We start from the raw sequence: 24,002 nt of genomic DNA, 5'->3' as shown, positions 1-24,002 counted from the left end.
ACTACATACCAACACAGAAGCACAGGGAAGAGATCAACAGTGATATTTACAGTAGGGAATTTTAACATCACAACAACATCAGTGGATAGATCTTCCAGACAGAAAATCAACAAGGAAATAGTGGCCTTAAGTCAGACACTAGATCAGATGGATTTAATTGATATCTTCAGAGTATTTCACCCCAAAGCAGAAAAATACACATTCTTTTCAGGTGCACATGGAACATTTTCTAAGATAGACCACATGGTAGGACATAAAACAAGTCTCAGTAAATTTCACAAGATTAAAATCATATCAAGCATCTTCTCTGACCACAATGGTATGAATCTGGTAATCAGTTACAAGAAAGAAACAGAAATGCACACAAACACATGGAGGCTAAATAACATGTTACTAAACAATGAATGAGTTAACAATCAGATGAAGGAAAAAAATCAAAAGATACCTTGAAGCAAGTGAAAATGAGAATACAACAACCCAAAATCATTGGTACACAGCAAAAGCTGCCCTGAGAAGGAAATTCATAGCATTACAGGCCTACCTCAAGAAACAAGAAAATTCTCAAGTAAACGATCTAACGTTACACCTAAAAGAAAAAGAGGAGAAAAAAAAAAAAGAAAAGTAAAGGTGATTAGAAGACAGAAAATAATAAAGATCAGACCAGAAATAAACAAAATAGAGTTTAAAAAATACAAAAGATCAATGAAACTAAGAGCCAGGCCTTTGAAAAAATAAACAAGATTGACAAACTTTTAACCAGACACGTCAAGATAAAAGAGAGAGGACCCTAATAAATAAAATCTGAAATGAAAGAGGAGAAATAATAACTGACACCACAGAAATACAAAGGATTATAAGAAAACACTATGGATTGGACAATGGTGACGAAATTGATAAACTCCTAGAAACATACAATCCACTTAACAAAACCAGGAAGAGTATGAAAATATGAGTAGACTAATTACAACTATTGAATTGAAATAGTAACAAAAAAACTTCCAACAAACACTATCCTGGACCAGATGGCTTCACAGGTAGATTTTAACCAAGCATTCAAATGTATCCTTCTCAAGCTATTCCAAAAAAACTCAATAGGAAGAAAAACTCCCAAGCTCATTTTAGAAGGCCAGCATTATCCTAATTCCAAAACTAGATAAAGACTCTACAATGAAGGAAAATTGCATGAACATAGTTTTGATGAACATAGATACTAAGATCCTCACTAGAAAATTAGCTCACCAAACCCAGCAATTAAAAGATCATACATTATGATCAAGTGGAATTTATTCCAGGGATGTAAGGTTGGTATAATATCCAAAATTTAAATAAAAACAGCATATAAACAATATGAAAATATAAAATCCCATGTTCATATCACTAGATGCAGAAAAAGCATTTGATAAAATCCAGCCCCCATTTATGATGATTAAAAAAGACACTTGGCAAAGTGGGAATAAAGGGAACATTCCTCAATTTAATAAAAGCCATATTTGGATTTTATAAATGACAAACCCACAGCCAACATCACATTCAAGGGCAAAAGCTAAAAGCATTTCCCTTAAGATCAGGAACAAGACAGTGATGTCTCCTTTCACCACTCTTATTAAACATAGTACTGGAAGTCCTAGCCATAGCAATCAGACAAGAAATAAAATGCATTCAAATTGGAACAGAAGACGTAAAACTGTCATTATTTGCAGATGACATAATACTGTTTATAGAGAACCATACAGACTCCAAAAAAAAAAAAAAAAACCTACTAGACCGGATAAATAAATTCAATAAAGTACCAGGATATAAAATAAGCATCCAGAAATCAGTTGCATTTTTATACACCAATAATGAACTCTCAGAAAGGAAAATTAGGAAAATCATTCCATTTACAATTACATCAAAAAGTACCTAGGAATAAAATTAACCAAGAATGTAAAAGACCTGTACTTAGAAAAGTATAAGACACTGAAGAAAGAAGTTGAAGAAAGATACAAATAAGTGGAAGCAATAACGTGTTCATAGAAAAGAAGAATTAACATTGTTAAAAATGTCCATAACCCAAAGCAATCTACACATTCATGCAATCTCAGTTAAAATACTAATGGCTGTTTTCACAGAACTACAACAAATAATCCTAAGATTTATATGGAATCACAGAAGACATCCAATAGCCCCAGTAATATTGACAAAGAATAAAAACGGACTCATGATCAATGGCACAGAATAGAGATCCAGGAAAAACCCACACCCATATGGTCAAGGAATCTATGATAAAGGAGGCAAGAATATACAATGGGGTAAAGACTGTCTATTCAACAAATGGTTTAGAGAAAACTGGATAAGTGTATGCTGCCCACAATGAAACTAGACCACTTTCTTACGCTTACACAAGAATAAAATCAAAATAGATTACAGGATTAAATGTAAGACTGAAAACCATAAAAGTCTGAGGAGAAAACACAGGCAGTGACTGTTGTCACATGGCTCTTAGTAAAATTTCTTCTGATATATGTCCTGGGGCAAGAGAAAAAAAACTGACATATGGGAGTAATCAAACTAAAAATTTTTTCCACATTGAGAGAAACCATTAACAAGATGAAAAATCAAACTACTGAAGCCCTGGCTGTGTGGCTCAGTGGCTTGGGTGCCGGCCTGCAAACCAAAGGGTCGCTGTTTCAATTCCCAGTCAGGGCACATGCCTGGATGGGGTCAGGTCCCCAGTGGGGAGCGTGCAAGAGGAAACCACACATTGATGTTTCTCTCCTCTTTCTCCCTCCCTTCCCCTCGCTAAAAATAAATAAATAAATAATCTTAGAAAAAGAAAAAAGAAAAACCAAATATTGAATGGAAAAAGATACATTTTGAAATGACACATCCAATAAGGTGTCAATGTCCAAAATATACAGAGAACTCATACAACTTAATGCCAAAAAGAAAGAAAGAAAAAAACAATTCAATACTAAAGTGGGCAAAGGATCTAAACAGACACATCTACAAACAGAACATACAGATCATCCGGATGGTCAGCAGGCATATAAAGAGATGCTCAACATCAATATCATTAGGGAAATGCCAATTAAAGCCACAATAAGCTATCACCTCACACCTATCAGAATGGCTAACATCATTAAATCAACAAATAACTACTGGAGAGACTGTAGAGAAAAGGGAACTGTCATGCATTGTTGGGGGATTGCAAACTGGTGCAGCCACTGTGGAAAACAGTGTGGAGGTTCCACAGAAAACACCCACTTCTGGTGTTTTTGCAAATACAAATATAATTCAACAGGATATATGCACCCCAATGATCATTACAAAATTATTAACAATAGCTGAAATAGGGAAGCAACCTGAGTGCAAATCAAGAGACGAGTGGATAAAGAAGATGTGGTACAATGGATAAAGAGGATGTAATATACAATGGAATACTACTGGGCCATAAAAAATTAAACCTTGCCATTTACAAACACATGGACAGTCCTAGAGACTACAAGCTGAGTGAAGTAAGTCAGAGAGAGACAAAAGGCATCTGGAATCACTCACATGTGGAATCTAAGAAACAACACAAGTAATCAAAAAAAAAAAACCAAGCAGATACAAACTCACACATACAGAGAATAACCCGATGACGCCAGACAGGAGGGGCTGAAAGCATGAATGCGAAGGGGAAGGGGCGAGGAAGAGCTAACTTCCTGTTAGAATATAAGCCTCTGGGACTTACTGCACGGCCTACGCAACGTAGTCACGAGTATCTTAATCAATATGCAAAGTGCGACTTAACTATGGCACTTCCGTCGCTATGCGAGGTGTATCAGTGTTCTATCACTATGCTGCAAACCTGATTAATATGACATTGTGTGTAACTACAATGATGAGTAACTTAAGCAGAAGCACAGCTACATAACCCATGTCGGAGATGCCTAGTCCACCTCACAGAACAAGCACCCGACACAGCCACAGTCCTGGACCCGGAAATGACAAGGGTCCCAAGGAGGCCGTCAGAACGCACTGCTCTGCTCTAGCACAAGGACACACGACAGGTGTCTACAGGAAAGCCCTCCCCCTTCCATGCGCCCAACGTCCTCTGCCCTCACTTGGCCAAAGTGGGTACCAGCTCTAATGAGAGAGCCCCAGGGTCTATGTCCGAGAACATACCCAACTCCCCATCTCCGAACAAGACAGAGCGAGCACCGCAAAGACTTACCTGCGACGTCCAGGCTGAAGGTGACCCTCTGGCCCCCGGCCTCGCAGCTGTACTCCCCCGCCGTCCGCCTTCCCCGCCTGCGGCAGCACCAGCCGCCGGGTGCAGCCCGCGGCCTCCACGCGCACCTTCGAGCTCCCGCTCAGCTTCTTGCCGTCCTTGTACCACGTCACCTGCGTCTCGGCCTGGGCCACCTCGCAGCTCAGCGTCGCCATGGCCCCCGCCACGGCCTGCACGGGACTGCGTGCCGGCTGCTCCTTGGCGAACACCGCCGCGGGCTCTGGGGACAGGGAGGGACGCACGGGGTCAGAGCCTTCCTCCAGGTCAGGAGCACGGCACGGGGAAAGGGGCACTGAGCAGGGGGCGGGGAGGCTGGACACCCCTCGGGGCTCTGCACCCGCTGCGGGGCCTGCGAAGCCCCAGCGCCTTCTCAGCCCGGGGAGCACGTTCATCTGCATGTCGGCCGCTGCCCCGTGCAGGGGCGCGGCGTGCCTACGCCCTACAAATCATGCCCAATCACAGCGGTCACGCGCTGGCACGTGGGAGTCGATGTGCGACCACGGCCAACCCTTATCCGAGGTTAAACGCCCCTCTGAAAAGGAAAACACAGTTTGGGACGGACACGCGCGAGTCGCTGGGAAACGCTGTGAAATAAACCCTGTCTCTACAGTCGGGGCTCTCACTACAGGGACTGGTCTTCAACAGAGCGTGCAGTGCGGGCCAGCTGCCTTAGTCCAGTCCACGTCCAACCGTACACGTCATCTCCTGGGGATTCCAGCCCAGGAGATGAAGGGAAACAGGAGGCAAGACGAGACCAAGGTGCACTTCAGAAAGAGAATTCCAGACCCCTAGGTGTACGGCCCTCACACACACGCGCCAATCCTCTCGTCTTTGTTTGCTTTGCCGAGACGCGGCAAGAGTTCATGCATCTAGAATTTTGCAACATGCGAGTGTACAGTCACTTCTACATCCACGTGCAAGAAGTCTCCCAAACTACTAAAATCTGCGAACCCACTGTCCAGTCTTGAGGTACATCCAAGTACGATTGGGTGGCAGGAGCCACCCCTTATCCTAGAGCGAACAGCACACGTTGCTGGCTGTGGGCATCCCCAGACATGGAGAGGTGGGCATTCACACAGCACAGCTGAGACACGCCTGGTCCACCTCCAACTCCGAGTCAACGGTAGAGCCAGGGGCCCAGACACCGAGCTTCCCCGGGCAGGCTCGCGTCAGGGACTGGGAACTATGGCTGAGCAGCACTGGGTGGGGCCCAAGCCAGGTTGTACAGGAACGCCTGTCCCTCTGCTCACGCTCTGCCCGTCCAGCCTCCTCTGGCCCGGCCACGGGTGTGGAGTGGAAGGTGGAGGGCGGAGCCTCAGAGAGAGAGGACCAGGGCCAAGAGCACCGGAGTGCATCGGGCTGCTGTCATTACCCACACACAAGGCTGCGAGAGTGCCACCGAAGAACTGACCTGTGACGCCCAGGCTGAAGGTGACCCTCTGGCCCCCGGCCTCGCAGCTGTACTCCCCCGCCGTCCGCCTTCCCCGCCTGCGGCAGCACCAGCCGCCGGGTGCAGCCCGCGGCCTCCACGCGCACCTTCGAGCTCCCGCTCAGCTTCTTGCCGTCCTTGTACCACGTCACCTGCGTCTCGGCCTGGGCCACCTCGCAGCTCAGCGTCGCCATGGCCCCCGCCACGGCCTGCACGGGACTGCGTGCCGGCTGCTCCTTGGCAAACACCACCGCGGGCTCTGGGGACAGGGAGGGATGCACGGGGTCAGAGCCTTCCTCCAGGTCAGGAGCACGGCAAGGGGAAAGGGGCACTGAGCAGGGAGCATGGGGACTGGAAACCCCTCAGGGCTCTGCACCCGCTGCGGGGCCTGCGGAAGCTCAAAAAAATATTTAATTCTGTGAGAGCATAGCATTTGAAGTTTGTCCCCAATATGATGTAAAGCTTATCAAAACATTGCCTATGGACCCCGTGGGCTCCTCTGAATTTAAACAGACCTTTGCCTTTGGGCTTAGTACTCTGGTTAGTGGGCCTCAGATTTTTCCCCTGTGATGGAGAGTTTTTAGAAGTGTTATTGCATTCTTTCATGAATGTCGTTTCCCTGCCAGCTGGTATTTCCACACTGTTTAGCTCTCAAGCATAGAAAACTGGAGGAAATCAGTCCCTGGCTTTCTTCCCTTGTATGTGAAAGCAACCAGGTGGCATCTAGGTCCCCTCCAGCCTTCAGGACTGGCCTTGAACTGCGTTATATGTTGTCTGTGCCACTATGAGTGGCTTATAATATGGTTCCTAAGTACCATCGCATTTTGCCCAATGAAATCTTTCCCTGCAGTAGGTCTAATTAAGGGCTTACACAGAAGGTCTTTGAAAGAGGATGTGTGTAGTTTATGTGAATCAAAACCATGGGTTACATGGGAAAAGGAAGCTTTTGGAAGACATGCTTAGGAGGATGGGTTGCTTGGACCCACTCATAGGGGTGAGCAGGGAGCTGGAAAGGAAAGCCAGCTCCACCCAGTGGTCATGGCAGGTAGTGGCTGGACTTGCTGGCGCTGTGAAAATGGCCCCTTGACTCTTTTTGGCCTTCGGTCTCAACAGACAAGAGGACAGGTCATAAAGACTTCAGACACCAAAGGCAAGAAAACCACCCTAGCAAAGTCTGCTCTGGGGGATCAGGGAAGAGTTTCAAGGCCTCCTGAAAGACTTTTTAGGAAGATTCTTTAGGGACTCACTTCATTTTTTTTATTTTATTTTGTATTGAATTTATAGGGGTGACACTAGTTAACAAAATTTACAGGTTTCAAGTGTACAGTTCTATGATCCCTCATCTGTACATTGTGTTGTGTGTTCACCACCCAAAGGCAAGTCTCCTTCCGTCACCATTTATCCCCTTTTACCCTTTACTACCTCCTCCTCTTCGCCCTTCCCTCTGGTAATCATTGTACTGTTGTCTTTGTCTATGATTTTTTTTTTTTTTTGCTTAATTCCTTTACCTATTTCACCCAGCCCCCAACCACTCTCCCTTCTGACAGCTGTCAGTCTGTTCTCTGCATCTGTGAGTCTGGTTTCTAATTTGTTTGTTTATTTTATTCATTAAATTCCACATATAAGTGAAATCATATGGTGTTTGTCTTTCTCTGACTGGCTTATTTCACTTAGCAGAATAATCTCCAGGCCCATCCATGTTGTCACAAAAGGTAAGATTTCCTTCTTTTTTATGGCTGAGTAGTCTTCCATTCTGTAAATGTATCATAGCCCTTTTAATTCACCCAGGAGTGTTTTTTCTGATATGTCTCCACAGGCAAGGGAAACAGAATAAAAAATAAACAAGTGGGACATCAAATCAAAAAGTTTTTGCTCAGCAAAGGAAACCATCAACAAAATTAAAAGACAGCCCACTGAAGGGCAGAACATAATTGTCAATGATACAACAGATAAGGGGTTGATATTCAAAATTTATAAAGAACTGAAACAACTCAACACAAAAAAAAAATTCAATTAAAAAATGGGCAAAGGACCTGAACAGACACTTCTTCAAAGAGGACTTACAGACGGCCAAGAGACATATGAAAACATGGTCAATGTCATTAATTATCACAGAAATGCACATTAAAACCACAGTGAGATACCACTTCCCACAGGTCAGAATGGCCATCATAAACAGATCAACAAACAGCAAGTGCTGGCGAGGCTGTGGAGAGAAGGGAGCCCTGATACCTTGTTGGTGGGAATGCAGACCGGTGCAGCCACTGTGGAAAACAGTATGAAATTTCTTCAAAAGTTAAAAATGGAACTGCCTTATGGTCCAGTGATTCCACTTCTGGGAATATATCCAAAGAAACCAAAACAGTGATTCTAGAGAATATGCACACCCTTACATTAATCGCAGCGTTATTAATAGTAGCCGAGAGTTGGAAACAAACCAAATGCTCATCAGTAGATGAGTGGACTCACTTCATTTTTTTTACAGGAACAAACCAGGAGAACGTGTCCAGTACATTTCCTGTTGTTACAACACACACTGAGGATGCTGTTAAGGGCTGGAGGCATTTCTTTCATTCTTTCTTCCCTCATAGAGAGCCTTCTGAGGTAACCAGGAGCCAGAGGGGTGGGTGCTCCATGGTGTTTGGGCGGGAGGCAAAAACTGAAAAGTGCCAGGACTTGTGTTGTTGAGGCCAGAGAAGGAGGTGTCCCCAGAGAGCGGCACAGGTCGGTGCTGGCCACACCGCCACCTGCCCCAGCCACCTCCTCAGTCCCCGCTCGGACTCCAAGGAAACACCCGGAGGTGACAGTTGTTAGAATGCCCAATGAATTGGCTGTTTCATGGCTCACTCACTGCTTTGACCCCTCTCTCCCTGGCAGACCCAGGGCAGCCTGGGGTGCGTGCAAGGAGGCTGGAACGCCGGGAAGGACAGTGTTCTTGTGGTCGGAAGGGGACCTGGGGCAGGGGGCTCGCTCTCGCACATGTGCAACTGAAACACAGAGGTTCTAAGTGGCTTGTCCCTGGTTAGAGGTGGTGCTGGGGCAAAACCCCTGGTCTCCTGACATAGTCCTCTGTCACAATAATCAAGGCAAACAATAGTATCATCTGCCAGAGAGCTCTTTTCTGCTCTAAAAGCACATCGTTCTCATGACTGAGCTGCCTGTTTGGAGATGTCGCACACTGTCACAATGTCCTCTGCACAGCGCCTTGGAACAGCTGCTCTTCCTCTAGGACATAGTCAAGACTTCTGGGGCCCAGGGGGTTCCGTCTGTGCCTTTCTTACAGTTCTCCTGTCTTGTAAAAGGGATTTTGCCCAATTTTCAATAGCAGTGTCTCCTCCTTATTCATCTTTAGGAGCTCAAAAAAAGTTTAAGTGCTAAAGATTTGACAATTAAGTATCTTGTAAATATCTTATTCATCTGTGGAAGTTGCCTTTTCACTCATCTGGTATCTTTGAAAGACTCACAATTCTAGTTTTTAAAATATGAGAAGTTACTCCAATGCTCTGTTTAAGTAGCCTCTCCTTATCCTGAAGCCTTGAAATGATCTCTGTCATCATCTGAGGGTGTGGTTTTACTTCTCGGACTGTGGTCCCTCACCCAACTGGATTTCACTTTTGAGTGTCCTGCAAATTACCTATGCAGTTAACCTTTGAACAGTATGGGTTTGAAGTGCAAAAGTCCACTTACATGCAGATTTTTTCAATAAATATACCATCAACTCTCCATATTCCCAGTTTTACACCCACATATTCAACAAATCAAGGACTGAAAACATTTTTGATCTACAGCTGGGGAATCCGCAGAGGCAAAGGGCCGAATTAAGTTATATGAGAATTTTCGACTGCACAAAGATTGGGGGTCCCTAGCTCCCACATTGTTCAAGCATCAACTGTACATTTTTAATTAAATATTGAAATCACCACTTATGAAAAAATGATAGCAAGCTTAATGGTAAAAACAAACAAACAACCAAACAAACAATGGGGACAGGGAAGTCCATTCATTCATCGGTCTGCTACTGAACTCACTATTCTAGTCCTTCCATATGATCACTGTCCCTGCTCTATGACCCCATTGTCTTTATTGCTGTAGCATTTTGATAATTCTTGATATCTGATAGATAAATGTTCACATCTGGCTCTTCTTCAAGAGCGTGCTGGCTCTACTTGGCCTTTAAAACCTCCTTCTCAATTTTCAACTCCCCAAGGAAACACATTTGTTGAAGTTTGATTGAATGTGAACATGTTTAAGTCTTCCATAGGCTTCCACCCATTTCTTTTGATTTTCTTTGCTGTCTCTCAAAAATGTTTAACAATTTTCCTCCACTGTTGCCCTGAGCATCTTTATTACACTGAGAATTAGATACGTGATAGATGTGGGACAGAGGATGGTGGCAGAGTAGGTGGAAGCTGAGCCCACTTGTTCATGTTGCTGGCACTAATTTTCAGCTGATCTTCCAACATGGACCTGAACAATCAATGGAATCTCAGCTGATATGAATTTTTGAAACCAAGGAGCATAGAGGATGCTTTGCACCATCTGGTTAGAGATTTTATGAGTAGAGGGGTAAGATTTTGTAAGAAAGGTGCCTGCAGCAGAGGAGAGACCAGAAAGAAAATGTAGCTTAGCGGCTCCCTCCCCTTCCAGAGCAGGGCCCTGGTCCCACACAGGAAAACCCCCAGCCCTAATTGGGAGAGCCTTGGAAGGATGTACAGAGTCTGAGAGACTCAGGCTGCACACACACAGTGAGCAGCATGTCCACAGCTGCCGCGCCAACCAGGAGAGTGCCAGAGAGAAACTATCTCCTAAAACTGTCTGGAGGCACTGGAAGGCCGTGGACAGCCCTGACCGAGGAAGGCTTTTTGCTGTGAGGGAGATGGAGAACCCGCACATGGCTCAGCGCTGCAGGGTGGGTGCCACAGAGACTTTTTTAAAAGAGGCGCTGAAGCATGGCTGGGAGGGACCCCGTGCTTGCATGTGCACCAACTCTGCCAATAAGAAACCAAAGTGAAAGCACAATTTGTCCCCACTAAGTCCAGATGCGCAGGAAGAACAGAAAGTGGCCCAGCAAAGGGACTAGGGGACCCAACCCAATGTGGCAGGTGAGCAGGGGGCTGCTCAGAGTGGAGAGTTCAGATCTGAGTCTCCTGCGAGAGCAGCAGGCTGGGGACTGGACTGGCCAAAGCTGAGCACCTGAGATTCGTGGCAGCCAGGCAGGCCCCCTTACAGGCAGGCATACTAACCACCACCTGCAGGGTTGCAGGCTCTGCAGACCAGTAAGGCCAGGCTCAGGAGTCCCCAGCCCAGTGCATATCCACAGGGGAAAGGAGAAGAAGCTCTAAAGGAGCCTTTTCTGAACTTCTATCAGATACTACAAGCTGCACAGGCTCCTCAGGCGCTGATCCACTGAAATAAGCAAAGCACAGAGATTAGAGAGGGGCACAACAAGGCGTGTTCAGGGCCCCACCCAGCCTCAGCTCTCACACAGAGCTGCCATCAGCCCCAAGCAAGAAAGAGCTGACCCTTTTACACAGATTGGCCCATCACAGGAAACAGACAGCTGGTTCATCAGAAACCATACTTTATCGGAAATAATCTGAGACAGACCAAGAAGTATAGTGGGGAAGGGGGAAACACTCCTACCAACAACACTCCTGGGTGGTGGCCCAGGGATTCCAACCTCCCAGTGCACCAGAGGCCCCCTGTGGGGGCAGGTGAAGGTGGAATAGCAGTGCTCTCAGGAAGTAGGTGAGCCACTCCCGGCCCTGTGTTGACGGAAAACCAACAGGGCAGAACAGTGAGGACCAGCCACGCCTGAAGGAGACAGCCACAGACTGGGGATCGCTAGTCTCAACCAGGCTGCCTGGGGCCAGACCAGGACCCCATCTGACATCACCAGGGGCCAATCCGAAAACAGAAGACAGTGGCAAACACTGGACTCTGCTGAAACAAATTCCACCTCGGTCTTCTTCATTATTTGCATTCTTTTTCTCCAGCACAGATTTTTAACATTTTTTTTCCTTTTTCTTCAAGTTTGTTCCTATTATTTCACTGTTTTTTTAATTTTAGTTTTATTTCAAATCTCGTATTTTACTCCTCCGCTCTCTTACTCCATTTTGCCTGCTTCCTTCATTTTCTTATTTTTGTTTTAAATTTTATTTTTCCCTCTCTATGCCTTGCTTCCATTCCTCACTCTTACTATTGCTCCTTCCCACAGCCCCTCTCTACCACTGTCCTTTCCATTAGTCATCTCACATTCTTTTTCTCTTTCTTGTAATATCCTATTCTCTCTGCACCTTTATTAACCTTTGCTTGTTTGCTGTTGATATGGTGGTGGTTGTTGAATTTCTTCAATTTTATTCCTGGATATTCACTATTTTTTTGTTTCAAACATCAAATATGTTCCTCTCTCCTACTCCATTTTGTCTTCCTCCTGCCCTTTCTTTTTTTTCATTTTAAATTTTATTTTTTTCTCTCTCTTAGCCTGGTTTTTATTTCTTACTTTTATTATTTCTTCTCCCTCTATCCTCTCAAAATCACTATTCTTTCCCTTAGACATCTCATCAATTTTTTTCTTTCTTTTTTCTTTCTTATTCTCTTTCCACCTTTATTAATCTTTGCTTGTTGGACATTGATATTGCTGTGGAGGTTGTCTTTCTTCAATTCTGTTTCCATTTTTACACTATTTTTATTTTATTATTTTTTGAAACCTCATATTATACTCTTCCCTATTCTTACTCCATTTTGCCTCTCTTTTTAACTTATGTTGTAAATTTTCTTTCCTTTCTTTCTTGACCTTGTTTCTAGTCCTTACTCTTATTATTTCTCCTGCCTCTACCCTCTCAAAATCACTTTTCATTCCATTAGTTATCTCATATTTGCTTTTCCTTTCTTGTAGTCTTAATCTCTTTCCACTTTTATTAATATTTGCTCATTTGTTGCTGATACCGTGGTTGTGGTTGGAGGCTATTTTTTCAGGTATAGGTTTTGTTTCTTGTATTGTCTTCTCTTCTTCTGACCACACCTGTACAACAGCATACAAGATGTGGTGGGTGGTGTGACTTTCAGTCAGCCAACCAGAGAGAAGAAGCCACTAGAGAACAACCCAACAACATCCAAAACCCAATGACAACCAGATAGCCCACATAAACATCATAAAAGGCATCTCAAGATCATCTAGCTCAGGAGATCAAGGAGACTGCACCCCTGAGTCCCACAGGTCTCCTACCACAGAAGGCCACCCCATGAAGACAGAGAGTCAAAACAGATCAATCTAATATGCAGAAAGAAACAAAGTCAGTCACCCAAAATGGGGATCCAAAGAACAAACCTCAATCAAAAAGAAAGGAGGACTCTCTGGACAGAGTGCTAAATGAAATTGAGGCAAGCAGTCTATCAGACATATAATTTTTTAAAAATGGTTATAAAGATGCTCAAGGAACTCAGTGAGAACTACAAGGAAATCTATGGGAGCTACAAGAAACTTAGTGGGAACTATATCAGCATAAAAAAAGGTCATAGGAACTATGAATAAGAGCCAAGACGAAATGAAAAATACAACATCTGAAATGAATACACTAGAAGGAATTAAAAGCAGGCCAGATAAAACAGGATCAAATCAATGAGTAGGAACAAAAGGTAGCAAAACCCAGTCAGAGCAACAAGATGATAAAAGACTGAAAAAAAAAAAACAGTTTAAGGGAGCTTCAGGACAACATGAAACATAACAACATTTGCATCAGAAGGATACCAGAAGGAGAAGAAAAGGAACAAGGGACAGGAAAAATGTTTGAAAAAGTAATGACAGAAAACTTCCCTAACTTGGTGAGGAAAAAAGTCATGCAAGCCCAGGAAGCCCAGAAGGTCCCAATTAAGATGAATCCAAAAAGGCCCATTCCAAGACACATCATAATTAAAATGGCAAATTTTAAAGACAAAGAGAGAATCTCAAGGCAGCAAGGGAGAAACAGATAGTAACATACAAGGAAGCTCCAATAATGCTATCAGCTAATTTCTCAACAAAAACACTACAAGCCAGAAGGGAATGGCATGATATATTCCAGGAAATGAAAAGTAAGGACCTACAACCAAGACTACTCTACCCAGCAAGTCACTCATTTAAAATGGAAGACAAAATAGTTTCCCAGACAAAAGAAGACTAAAAGAGTACATCTCAACCAAACCAGCATTGCAATAGATGCTAAAGGGACTGCTTAAGAAGATGAAGAAAGGAGTTTTGGCCGAGATGGAGGCATAGGTAGATAGGCTTCGCTTCCTCACACAACCAAAAAAAGGAGACAACCAGTTTAAAAAAAAAACAACCAGAACTGCCAGGAAATTGAACTGTGTCGATGTCCAACAACCAAAAAGTTAAAGAAGAAACATTCATCAAGACTGGTAGGAGAGGTGGGGACAGGCAGCCGGGGAGGAGAAGACACGCTGCAAGGTAAAGGACCAGGTGGGTGAGGCAGCGGTTGGCAGACTGGGCAGTCCCACTTTTGCGTGTGAATAAATCAGGAGGAACAGCTGGGGAACGTGACAGATGGCACAATCCAAAGTTCCAGCACTGGCAAAATAAAGCCTCAGAACTTCTGGCTGTAAAAGCACATTGGGGTTGTGGTGGTGGGAGAAACTGTCAATATCTTGAAAGCAGGGCAAGAGCTGAGCAAGCAGCATTGTTCTCTCTCTGAACCCTCCCCACATACAGCTCCACAACACAGCAAAATGGGTTACCCTGTCCTGGCGAATAGTTAAGGCTCCACCCCTTCCAACATAACAGGTGAGCCGAGACAAAGAAATACAGCCCAAATGAAAGAACGGATCCAAACTCCAGAAAAAGAACTAAGCGATGAGGAGATAGACAACCTATCAGATGCAGAGATCAAAACACTGGTAAACAGGATGCTCACTGAAATGATTGAGTATGGCCACAAAACAAAGAAAGAAGTGAAGGCTATACAAAGTGAAAAAAAGAAAAATATACAGGGAACCAACAGTGAAGGGAAGGAAACTGGTACTCAGATCAACGATTTGGAACAAAAGGAAGAAATAAACATTCAACTGGAACAGAATGAACAAACAAGTATTCAAAGAAATGAAGAGAAGCTTGGGAACATCTGAGACAACTTTAAATGTTCCAACATCCGAATCGTAGGGGTGCCCGAAGGAGAAGAGGAAGAGCAAGAAGCTGGAAACTTATTTTTAAAAAATAATGAAGGAAAAATTCCCCAATCTGGCAAAGGAATTAGACGTACAAGTCCCGGAAGCTCAGAGTGTCCCAAACAATTTGGACCTAAAGAGGAACACACCAAGACATATCAAAATTAAATTGCCAAAGATTAAAGACAAGGGGAAAATCTTAAAAGTAGCAAGATGAAAAACTAAAGTTACCTTCAAAGGAGTTCCCAAAAGACTATCAGGTGATTTCGCAAAAGAAATCTTACAGGCAAGAAGAGGCTGGAAAGAAGTATTAAGAGTCATGAAAAGGAAGGACTAACATCCAAGATTACTCTATCCAACAAAGTTATCATTTAGAATGGAAAGGCAGATAACGTGCCTCCCAGACAAGGTAAAGTTAGAGCAGTTCATCATCACCAAGCCCATATTATATGAAATGTTAAAGGGACTAATGTAAGAAAAAGAAGATCAAAACTATGAACTGTTAAAAAAAAAAAACTATGAACAGTAAAATGACAACAAGCTCACAACTATCAACAACTGAACCTAAAATAAAAACAAACTAAGCAAACAACTAGAATAAGAACAGAATCACAGACATGGAGATCACACGGAGGGTTATCAGTGGGGAGGGGGAAACGGGGAAGTGGGGGGAAAGGTACAAGGAGTAAGAAACATAATTGGTAGGTACAAAATAGACAGGAGATTAAGAATAGTATAGGAAATAGAGAAGCCAAAGAACTTATATGTACAACCCATGGACATGAACTGTCCATGGATCAGTTCATGCTGGATGGAATGGGGGTTACCTGACAGAGGGGAATAAAGGGGAAAAATACCTAATGGGACAACTGTAATAGCATAATCAATAAAATATACTTTAGAGAATACATTAAAGAAGATGAAGAAAGAGAAAGAGAGAGAGATGAGGAACACAGATACAAAAGGCAAAAATGGTGATGAACCTTAAATGTAAATGGATTAAATGCTCCAATGAAAAGACATAGGGTAGCAGAATGGATAAGAAAACAAAACCCAGATTTATACTGTCTGCAAGAAACCCACCTCAGAACAAAAGATCTACACAGGCATAAAGTGAAGGAATGGAAAAAAATAGTCCAAGGAAACGGGCATTAAAAAAAGCTAGGGTAGCAATAATTATATCACACAAAATAGACTTCAAAACAAAGGCCATAACAAGAGACAAAGAAGGTCACTATCTAGTATTTATGGGAGCAGATCAACAAGAGAATATAGCCCTTGTAAACATAAATGCACCCAACATTGGAGCACCTAAATACATAAGGAAAATCTTGGAGGATTTCAAGAAAGAGATTGACAGCAACACAGTCATTATAGGGGATATTGACACCCCACTGTCAACAATGCATAGATCGTCCAAAAAAGAAAATCAATAAGGGTATTGTGGCACTGAACAACACTCCAGATCAAATAGACCTAAGTGGTATTTACAGAACATTTCACCCCGAAGAAGCAAAATACACATTCTTCTCAAATGCACATGGATCATTTTCAAAGATAGACCACTTGGTAGGACACAAAATAAGCCTCAACAAATTCAAGAAAATTTAAATAATATCAAGGAATTCTCAGATCACAATGGCTTGAAACTAGAAACCAACCTCAAGGAAAAAACTCAAAAACATCCAAGCATATGGAGACTGAATAACATGCTGTTAAATAATGAATGGGGTAACAATGAGATTAAGGATGAAATCAAAAAGTATCTGAAAACAAATGAAAAGGAACACACACCAACCCAAAACTTATGGGACTCAGCAAAGGCAATAAAGCTCAAATAAACAACTAACCCTACATCTACAAGAAGTAGAGGAACAACAACAAACAAAGCCAAGAGCAAGTAGAAGAAAGGAAATAATCAGTATCAGAGCAGAATTAAATGACACAGAGACTAAAAGAAAAGAAAAAAAAATTCAAAGGGTAAGTGAATCCAGGAACTGGTTCTTTGAAAAGATAAATGAAATTGACAAACCTTTAACCAGACTCATTAAGAAAAGAAGAGAGAGGACCCAAATAAATAAAATCAGAAATGAAAGAGAAGTTATATCTAATACCACAGAAGTGCAAAGATTTGTAAGAAATTACTACAAACAACTATATGCCAAGAAATTGGACAATCTGAGTGAAATGGATAAATTTCTAGAAACATACAATCTTCCAAAGCTGAATCAAGAAGCAGAAAACCTGAATAGACAGATAACAACTAATGAAATTGAAGCAGTAATCAAAAAAATTCCCAGCACACAAAATCCCTGGATCCATTAGCTTTACAGGCAAATTTTACCAAATATTCTAAGAAGAACTAACTCTTTTTCCTTCTCAGACTATTCCAAAAAATTCAAGAAAAGGGAAGGCTCCCAAACTCTTTTTATAAGGCCAGCATCATCCTAATCCCAAAACCAGGTAAAGACACAACAAAGAAAACTAGAGGTCATTATCTCTGATGAACATAGATGCTAAAATCCTCAACAAAATATTAGCAATCTGGATCCAGCAATACATTAAAAAGATCATACATCATGATCAAGTGGGATTCATCCCGGGGATGCAAGTGTGGTATGATATTTGCAAATCAATAAACATAATACATCAAATAAGCAAAATGAAGGGGAAAAAAATCACATGATCGTATCAGTAGAGGCTGAAAAAACAGTTGATAAAATCCAGCCCCCATTTATGATAAAAACACTCAGCTAAGTGAGAGCAGGGGGAGCATAACTCAACATAATAAAGACCACGTATGAGAAACCAAATGCCAACATTATATTCAATAGGCAAAAACTAAAAGCTACTTCCTTAAGATCAGAAACAAGACAAGGGCATCTGCTTTCACCACTCATATTCAACATAGTACTGGAAGTTCTAGCCACAACAATCAGACAAGAAAAACAAATAAAAGGCATCTAAATTGGAAAGGAGGAAGTAAAACTGACACAATTCACAGACAACATGACAGTGTACATAGAAAATCCTATGTCTCCACCAAAAAAACTATTCGACCCAATAAATGAATTTGGCAAAACACCAGGATACAAAGTAATATTCAGGAATCAAGGCATTTTTGTATACCAAAAATGAAATATCAGAAACAGAAACTAGGATAAAAATCCCATTAACTCTAACAACAAGAAAAATAAAGTACCTAGAAATGAACCTAACCAAGGAGGAAAAAGACCTGTATGTACTCAGAAAACTATAGCACACTGAAGAAATTGAGGAAGATACAAATAAATGGAAGCATAGACAATGTTCATGAACTGGAAGAATTAACATCATTAAAATGTCCATGCTACTCAAAGCAATCTATAGATTCGATGCAATTTTTATTAAAATACCAGTGGCATATTTCACAGATCTAGAACAAATATTTCAAAAATTTATATGGAGCCTAAAAAGACCCAGAATAGCCTCAGCAATCTTGATAAAGAAGAACGAAGTAGGAGGGATCACAATTCCTGATATCAAACTATGCTACAAGTCCACTATAATCTAAACAGTCTGGTACTGGCATAAGAACAGACAAATAGATGAATGTAACAGAATAGAGGGGCCAGAAATAAACCTAAGTCTCTACAGACCATTAATATTTGACAAAGAGGGCATGAGCATACAATGGAGTTAAAAGAGCCTCTTCAACAAATGGTTTTGGGAGAACAGGACCGGTACAAAAAAAATGAAACTAGATCACCAACTTACACCATATACCACAATAAATTCAAAATGGATAGAAAACTTAAATATAAGTCATGACACAATAAAACTCCCAGAGGAATACATAGGTAGTAAAATTTCAGATATCCCATGTAGCAATTTTTGCTAATATATCTCCTAGGGCAAGGGATATAAAGGAAAAAAACAAAAAACAAATGGGACTACATCAAGTTGAAAAGCTTCTGCACAGATAAAAAAAAAACCATCATCAAAATGAAAATGGAACTGACCATATGATAACATATTTGCCAGTGGTATCTCAGATAAGGATTTAATCTCCAAAATATATAAAGAACTCATACAACTCAAAACCAAGAAGACAAATAATCCATTTAAAAAATGGGCAAAGACCTGAATAGACACTTCTCCAGGAAGGACTTACAGGTGGCCTATAGACATATGACAAGATGCTCAACATCACTAGCCATCAGAGAGATGCAAATTAAAACCAAAATGAGATATCACCTCACACCTGCCAGAATGGCCATCATTAATAAATCAACAAACAATAAATGCTTGTGAGAATGTGAAGAGACGGGAACCCTAGTGCACCGCTGGTGAGAATACAGACTGGTGCAGCTACTGTGGAAAACATTATGGAATTTCCTCAAAAAATTAAAAATGGAACTGCCTTTTGACCCAGTGATTCCACTGCTGGGAATATACCCTAAGAATCCTGAAATGCCAATTCGAAAGAATATATACACTCCTATGTTCATAGCAGCACTATTTACAATAGGCAAGTGCTGCAAACAGCCCAAGTGCCCATCAGTAAATGAAAGGATCAAAAACTATGGTACATGTACACAATGGAACACTACGCAGCAGAAAGAGAGAAGGAGCTACTACCCTTCGCAACAGCATGGAGAGAACTGGAGATTATTATGCTAAGTGAAATAAGCCAGGCGGTAAAAGACAAATCTGATCTCACTTATAAGAGGAATCTAATGAACAAAATAAATTAAGAAGCAAAACAAAACCAGACGCATAGAAAATGGAACAGACTAACAGCAGCCAAAGGGGGATAACAGTGGAAAGAAGGGGAAGGGACTAGTCAAAGAGCAGGTATGAATGACCCGTGGACCTGGACAACAGTGTGAGAACTGACCGTGGGAGCGGGGCGTGGGCTGGGCAGAGGCGGGCAAAGGAGGAAAAGTTGGTACAAGTGTAACTGAACAACAATAAAAAATTTAAAAAACAAGAAATGTGATATATTTCATGCTATTGTAAATCTTTTAAAATTTCATTTTCCAACTGCATTATAATGCATGGACATAGAAGTGATTTCCGCATACTGAATTTTTTACACAGTAACTTTTCTGCAGCCTCTTGGTAATCCTAATAATCTTTTAGATTGTCTGAATTAACATTTATATAATCTGTGGACCGCATTTATTTCTTCCAACTTCCACAACTCTGACTTGGTTTTCCTCTTTCTTCTGCTCTAAAATCATGGGTGGAAGTGGAGTCCGTGGCCTTCTGTGTTGTCCTCTGTCTCAAAGGCCACATCTTCAAGGTTCTCGTGAACAGTGCCTGCTGCCTTCTGAAGCACCATTCATCAAATTAAGGACAATTTTTTTCTCATAGATTTTAAAGAATTTTATGCCATGAATTGATACTAAATTTTATCAAAGATTACTTTAGGATTTGTAACATGAAATTTTATCGTTTTTTTTCCTGCATTTATTGAGATAATCACATCACTTTTAAATTCAGTATGTTAGTGTCATGCTTTACATTGATCTGCGTATGTTTCTAAAGCTAAAGCAGATTTGCACTCTGGAGTGATGACCCCCGTCATTCTATCTGATACCTCACTAAATTCAGGTTGCTAGTATTTGTCTACAGTAGACTGGCCTGTAATTTTAACTGTTTCATTCCTTATCATATTTTAATACCCATATTATATTATCTACAGACAACAATCGGGAGACTATCTCCTTCTGTCTCTAAAAATTTCCCCATGAACATGAAATAATTTCTTTCTAGAACATTTTATGTAATTTACTAGTAGAGTCACTGAGCTTAGATTTCTCTCTCTGAAAAGATTATTTATTATGGTTCCATTATTTAAAAGATTATATAACTAATAGAGGTGTTTCTTTTTGTGTCACTTAGGATAATGTTTTAAGAACTATTAAAATTGTTAAAACTTTTCAAATTTATTACCATAAAATAATTTGCCATATTCTTTTAAAATAATGTTTGACAAACCACAGTGAGTTCTGAGGTATCTATACATGCCCACCAACCACTATATCCTGACATGAGCCAAACTGTCCTGTGTCGGCACACACCACTCAGCACAGGCTGCCAGTCACTGTTATCTAACACCAGCACTGTCTTAATAAGAGAGAAATAAATTTAGTTATGAGATTTCTCTATAAAACAGCTGGTGAGTAACAGACTCACTAACTATTAGGAAAATTCTATAAAATAAATTCCGTTTCATACGGCAGTGGTAGATGCTACAGGAGGAGCTAAATATTAACAGTATGTGGTGATGTAGTATCACATACTTGTTCTCTTCCACTTCTGAATTTACAAATCAAACTCCAAGGAGAATGTTGACATAAACTGGTTTAACTGAGGACAAAGGGAAACACAATAGCAACAAAATATAGATCTACAGTTTTATACATGGAATAAAAAGAAGAGTCTCCCTAAATGCCTAAAACTATGATATACCAAATTTTAGTTTTGAAATAATTCCAAGAATGATTAAGTGGCCAAATTTACCCCTTACTTGGGTGCAATGAAATTCAAACATCTCTCACTAGCGAAATCTACCAGTGGTGCTGGCGAGGGAATGGGGGCACTGCCAAAGTGCTCAACAGAGGATCTCATGTACTGCAGTCTACCTCAGACCCCAAGCACAAAGTACAGTAAGAGTCCTGGATACTAGGGAATCTCAGGAAGATGCTGCACAGCTGGCAGGAACATGGGATAAAGCATAATTACATGAAAATACCGTTCAGAGTGCACAAGAAGGGCCTTTGTTTCCACCCATACTCTCCGCATCCAAAATCCCTGGGTTTAGCCAAGGGCATGAAAATAGGAAACGAGGGGATGGGAGACTTGAAGATATGAAGACTAACTGGAGGAGCATTGAAGTCCATTGGATCTATTGGTCAACTGAATCATCTTCTCCAAACACTCCGTAGCGCCCCCCACCCCAGAGAACTCACCTGCGACGTATAGGCTGAAGGTGACCCTCTGGCCCCCGGCCTCGCAGCTGTACTCCCCGCCGTCCGCCTTCCCCGCCTGCGGCAGCACCAGCCGCCGGGTGCAGCCCGCGGCCTCCACGCGCACCTTCGAGCTCCCGCTCAGCTTCTTGCCGTCCTTGTACCACGTCACCTGCGTCTCGGCCTGGGCCACCTCGCAGCTCAGCGTCGCCATGGCCCCCGCCACGGCCTGCACGGGACTGCGTGCCGGCTGCTCCTTGGCGAACACCGCCGCGGGCTCTGGGGACAGGGAGGGACGCACGGGGTCAGAGCCTTCCTCCAGGTCAGGAGCACGGCACGGGGAAAGGGGCACTGAGCAGGGGGCGGGGAGGCTGGACACCCCTCGGGGCTCTGCACCCACTGCGGGGCCTGCGAAGCCCCAGCGCCTTCTCAGCCCGGGGAGCACGTTCATCTGCATGTCGGCCGCTGCCCCGTGCAGGGGCGCGGCGTGCCTACGCCCTACAAATCATGCCCAATCACAGCGGTCACGCGCTGGCACGTGGGAGTCGATGTGCGACCACGGCCAACCCTTATCCGAGGTTAAACGCCCCTCTGAAAAGGAAAACACAGTTTGGGACGGACACGCGCGAGTCGCTGGGAAACGCTGTGAAATAAACCCTGTCTCTACAGTCGGGGCTCTCACTACAGGGACTGGTCTTCAACAGAGCGTGCAGTGCGGGCCAGCTGCCTTAGTCCAGTCCACGTCCAACCGTACACGTCATCTCCTGGGGATTCCAGCCCAGGAGATGAAGGGAAACAGGAGGCAAGACGAGACCAAGGTGCACTTCAGAAAGAGAATTCCAGACCCCTAGGTGTACGGCCCTCACACACACGCGCCAATCCTCTCGTCTTTGTTTGCTTTGCCGAGACGCGGCAAGAGTTCATGCATCTAGAATTTTGCAACATGCGAGTGTACAGTCACTTCTACATCCACGTGCAAGAAGTCTCCCAAACTACTAAAATCTGCGAACCCACTGTCCAGTCTTGAGGTACATCCAAGTACGATTGGGTGGCAGGAGCCACCCCTTATCCTAGAGCGAACAGCACACGTTGCTGGCTGTGGGCATCCCCAGACATGGAGAGGTGGGCATTCACACAGCACAGCTGAGACACGCCTGGTCCACCTCCAACTCCGAGTCAACGGTAGAGCCAGGGGCCCAGACACCGAGCTTCCCCGGGCAGGCTCGCGTCAGGGACTGGGAACTATGGCTGAGCAGCACTGGGTGGGGCCCAAGCCAGGCTGTACAGGAACGCCTGTCCCTCTGCTCACGCTCTGCCCGTCCAGCCTCCTCTGGCCCGGCCACGGGTGTGGAGTGGAAGGTGGAGGGCGGAGCCTCAGAGAGAGAGGACCAGGGCCAAGAGCACCGGAGTGCATCGGGCTGCTGTCATTACCCACACACAAGGCTGCGAGAGTGCCACCGAAGAACTGACCTGTGACGCCCAGGCTGAAGGTGACCCTCTGGCCCCCGGCCTCGCAGCTGTACTCCCCGCCGTCCGCCTTCCCCGCCTGCGGCAGCACCAGCCGCCGGGTGCAGCCCGCGGCCTCCACGCGCACCTTCGAGCTCCCGCTCAGCTTCTTGCCGTCCTTGTACCACGTCACCTGCGTCTCGGCCTGGGCCACCTCGCAGCTCAGCGTCGCCATGGCCCCCGCCACGGCCTGCACGGGACTGCGTGCCGGCTGCTCCTTGGCGAACACCGCCGCGGGCTCTGGGGACAGGGAGGGACGCACGGGGTCAGAGCCTTCCTCCAGGTCAGGAGCACGGCACGGGGAAAGGGGCACTGAGCAGGGGGCGGGGAGGCTGGACACCCCTCGGGGCTCTGCACCCGCTGCGGGGCCTGCGAAGCCCCAGCGCCTTCTCAGCCCGGGGAGCACGTTCATCTGCATGTCGGCCGCTGCCCCGTGCAGGGGCGCGGCGTGCCTACGCCCTACAAATCATGCCCAATCACAGCGGTCACGCGCTGGCACGTGGGAGTCGATGTGCGACCACGGCCAACCCTTATCGGAGGTTAAACGCCCCTCTGAAAAGGAAAACACAGTTTGGGACGGACACGCGCGAGTCGCTGGGAAACGCTGTGAAATAAACCCTGTCTCTACAGTCCGGGGCTGCTCTCGACGGACTCGTCTCTAACACACCGCGCTGCTCGGCTCCTGCTCCCATTTCCT

General features: G+C 43.8%; 1 protein-coding gene across 1 annotated transcript in view; it reads right to left on the bottom strand.

Annotated features, from left to right (window-relative positions):
* Positions 1-24,002, bottom strand: part of OBSCN (obscurin, cytoskeletal calmodulin and titin-interacting RhoGEF) — a 164,869-nt gene that overhangs the window by 93,306 nt on the left and 47,561 nt on the right. The window contains 6 exon segments of the mRNA XM_054584055.1: positions 4,199-4,259; positions 4,261-4,475; positions 5,667-5,730; positions 5,732-5,943; positions 21,803-22,078; positions 23,270-23,545. Coding sequence (XP_054440030.1) covers positions 4,199-4,259; positions 4,261-4,475; positions 5,667-5,730; positions 5,732-5,943; positions 21,803-22,078; positions 23,270-23,545 — 1,104 coding nt within the window.

Source organism: Pteronotus mesoamericanus, unplaced genomic scaffold (genome assembly GCF_021234165.1).
Source record: "Pteronotus mesoamericanus isolate MK-2021 breed Mesoamerican mustached bat unplaced genomic scaffold, CSHL_Meso_final contig_752, whole genome shotgun sequence".
In the NCBI taxonomy this organism is placed as follows: Eukaryota; Metazoa; Chordata; class Mammalia; order Chiroptera; family Mormoopidae; genus Pteronotus; species Pteronotus mesoamericanus.
The sequence above is the reverse complement of the archived record's forward strand: the minus strand, read 5'-3'. Positions and strand labels throughout refer to the sequence as shown.